The 2,594-nt window shown below is 59.6% G+C and overlaps 1 protein-coding gene across 1 annotated transcript; it reads left to right on the forward strand.

Moving 5' to 3' along the window:
• Positions 1-165: 165 nt before the first annotated feature.
• LOC122191676 (mpv17-like protein 2) lies at positions 166-1,773 on the forward strand. Its single transcript, XM_042892035.1, has 5 exons — positions 166-444; positions 526-687; positions 767-843; positions 933-1,061; positions 1,144-1,773. Exons 1-5 carry the CDS (start codon positions 279-281, stop codon positions 1,189-1,191), a joined length of 582 nt encoding a protein of 193 aa, XP_042747969.1. The 5' UTR covers positions 166-278; the 3' UTR covers positions 1,192-1,773.
• The last annotated feature ends 821 nt before the right edge of the window (positions 1,774-2,594 follow it).

Genomic DNA, 2,594 nt, shown 5'->3' on the forward strand with positions numbered 1-2,594 from the left:
GTGGCTAACGGGATTCCCAGGGGGGGGGTTTGTATTAATTACTCGAGGAGGTGGGCACTGTGGGGCTCATGGGGGTGGGGGGGTACATGAGGTGCTTGGGGGGCACAGGGTGTTCAGTGGGGCTCTGAGGGGGGGGGGGGCTAAGTGCCCAAAGGTTGAGAGGGAGGCACAGAGTGACTCAGGAGGGGGGGGAGGGGGTGTCAGTAAGTTACTTGTGGGCTGACCGTGTGCGTGGGGCCACGCAGGGCGGGAGAACTGTGCTTCCCCCCCCCCCCAGGATGCTGTCGCAGGGCAGGCGGCTGCTGCAGCCGCTGTTCAGGGGCCGCCTGCTGCTGCTGACCAACACTGTGAGCTGCGGCACGCTGCTGGCGGCCGGCGATGCCCTGCAGCAGTTCTGGCAGCTCCGCCGTGAGCCCCAGGCCCAGCATCAGCTCGCACGCACAGGTGGGTGGCAGCGATCCCTGCCCGAGTCGCCGTCTCTGGTTACGGGGCCGCATCAATAATGCAGCGGGTGTCGCCTTGCAGGACGCATGTTTGCCGTGGGCTGTAGCATGGGTCCGGTATTGCATTTCTGGTACCTGTGGTTGGACAACGCCTTCCCGGCACGGGGGATGAGGACGGTGCTGAAGAAAGTGCTCATCGACCAGGTGGTGGTGTCACCCATCCTGGGAGTGTGGTATTTCCTGAGTGAGTTCTGCGTGGCAGACGCCTGGCACAGGGCTGACACCCAACCTCAGCCACCCCACTGACACCATCTGCCCCGCAGGCATGGGCACACTGGAGGGCCACAGCCTGGAGGAGAGCTGGCAGGAGCTGAAGGAGAAGTTCTGGGAGTTCTACAAGGTAAGCACACCCCTCTGCTCGTCTCTGTGGCCCTGTGGATGCCCGGCCCGGCAGCCAGCACCCCCAGCTGCCTCCATCCCCTCCTACAGTACGACTGGTGCGTGTGGCCAGCGGCGCAGTTCTTCAATTTCCAATTTGTGCCCCCCATGTACCGGGTGGCGTACGTCAACACGGTGACGCTGGGCTGGGACACCTACCTCTCCTACCTCAAGCACAGGGTGAGCACCACCCCGGCTGCCCCACACGGACGGAGCGTGGCACAGCTTGCAGCACACGAGCCCCCTTTCTGGTGTTTTGCAGCCCAACCAAACCCCCAGTGCCGAGAAGCAGCGCAGCGCTGGGATGTGACGGGGCTGCTCCCAAGGACCCCAACATTTTTGGGAGCTCCTGCCCACCGCTGTGACCTCACTGCAGGGCCTGGCAGCGAGCACTGGAGAGACAGCCACAGCCTGCGCACATCCTGCTGATTAGCTCATCTGCTGATGGCAATTAGGGGGCTGGGGCTGTTGAATCCGCTTGTGAAGATGCTGCTTTCTGTATATCCCAGTGTGGGGAGCAGCGTTGGGCTTCAGTCCGTGTCCCCTGCTGCCACCCCCTCCCCACACACACGTTTCCAGGGGCCTTTTGCCTCTGGGTTTCAGCACTGTTGGTGGCTCTGGGAGTGGCTGCCACTGCATCCACGGTGCTGAGGTGACAAATCCCACCCTTGCCCCCCAGGCACCGAGCAGCACTCCTCCCAGCATGGGACCTTATTCTGTCCAGCCTCCAAAGCATCCCCTAATGCCCCAGTCGTGCCTCCCAGCCCCCTCAAGAGCGCAGCTCCTTCCTGCTAAAATCGCCCGCTGGCACCTGGAAGAACTGAGAGCCCCTCCTGATCAGCATTGATTTATTTCTTCACAACATTTCTTTAATACAGTGATTTTTAGGAAATTGTACTCTTTTTTTTTTTTTGACACTTTTGACATTTGTACAGTACAGTGTAACTCTTCCATAAGTAAACTTCACAAAAAATAGGAAAAAGGGGGAAAGGGAGGAACAGGGGACCGCAGGGAGAGGGAGGGGGAGGGAGAAACCTGTAAAATAAAGACACAGCGCTCCAGGAGAAATAAATAGGGGGATGCAAGACCTCCGGGGCAGTCATTGCTATAGCAATATCCACGTATTCACAGTCTCACAGAAGCACGTCGCTATACGGGCACAAGGAGCTGCGCCGGGCGGCCACAGCCCCGTGTTTGGTTCTTCACCTTTAAATAAGAGCTTTGAAAAGTGATATTTCACAAGCAGAGAAACCACACCGAGGGGGGGGGGGGAGGGGGAGATCGAGGGACGCATCAGCACGGCCACGGCACAGCAGGTCACGCACACAGCGTCACACCTACGGCTATTTACAAGGAGTCTGTCGTTCTGTACAAGGAGGAAGACGGCGGGAGCAGCGATCAGCATCTATTTGTACAAATTAACAAGAGGTGGGGAACGGCCCCCGGAGCCCCCCCCCCCGCCGGGACCCTCTGGAGGGGGGGGGGGGGGGTGGGGGGTCCCGTCCCCCTCCCCATCACCCCAGGGACAGCGAGCAAAACGGCCACAATCCGGACTTTTTGGAGGAATTTGGGCTCGTCGAGCGATTAATTAAAAGCAGAAGGGGGCGATTCTCTTTCTCTTCCTACCATCCCAGGCTTAAAAATAAATAAGGTGGGGGGGGGGGGGGGGGGGTGGGAACCAACAGACGGGGGTTTACAAGGAGGATGTGGTTA

The sequence above is a fragment of the Lagopus leucura genome, unplaced genomic scaffold (genome assembly GCF_019238085.1).
Source record: "Lagopus leucura isolate 7727_CA_CO unplaced genomic scaffold, USGS_WTPT01 32635-0_obj-0_obj, whole genome shotgun sequence".
Lineage (NCBI taxonomy): Eukaryota > Metazoa > Chordata > Aves > Galliformes > Phasianidae > Lagopus > Lagopus leucura.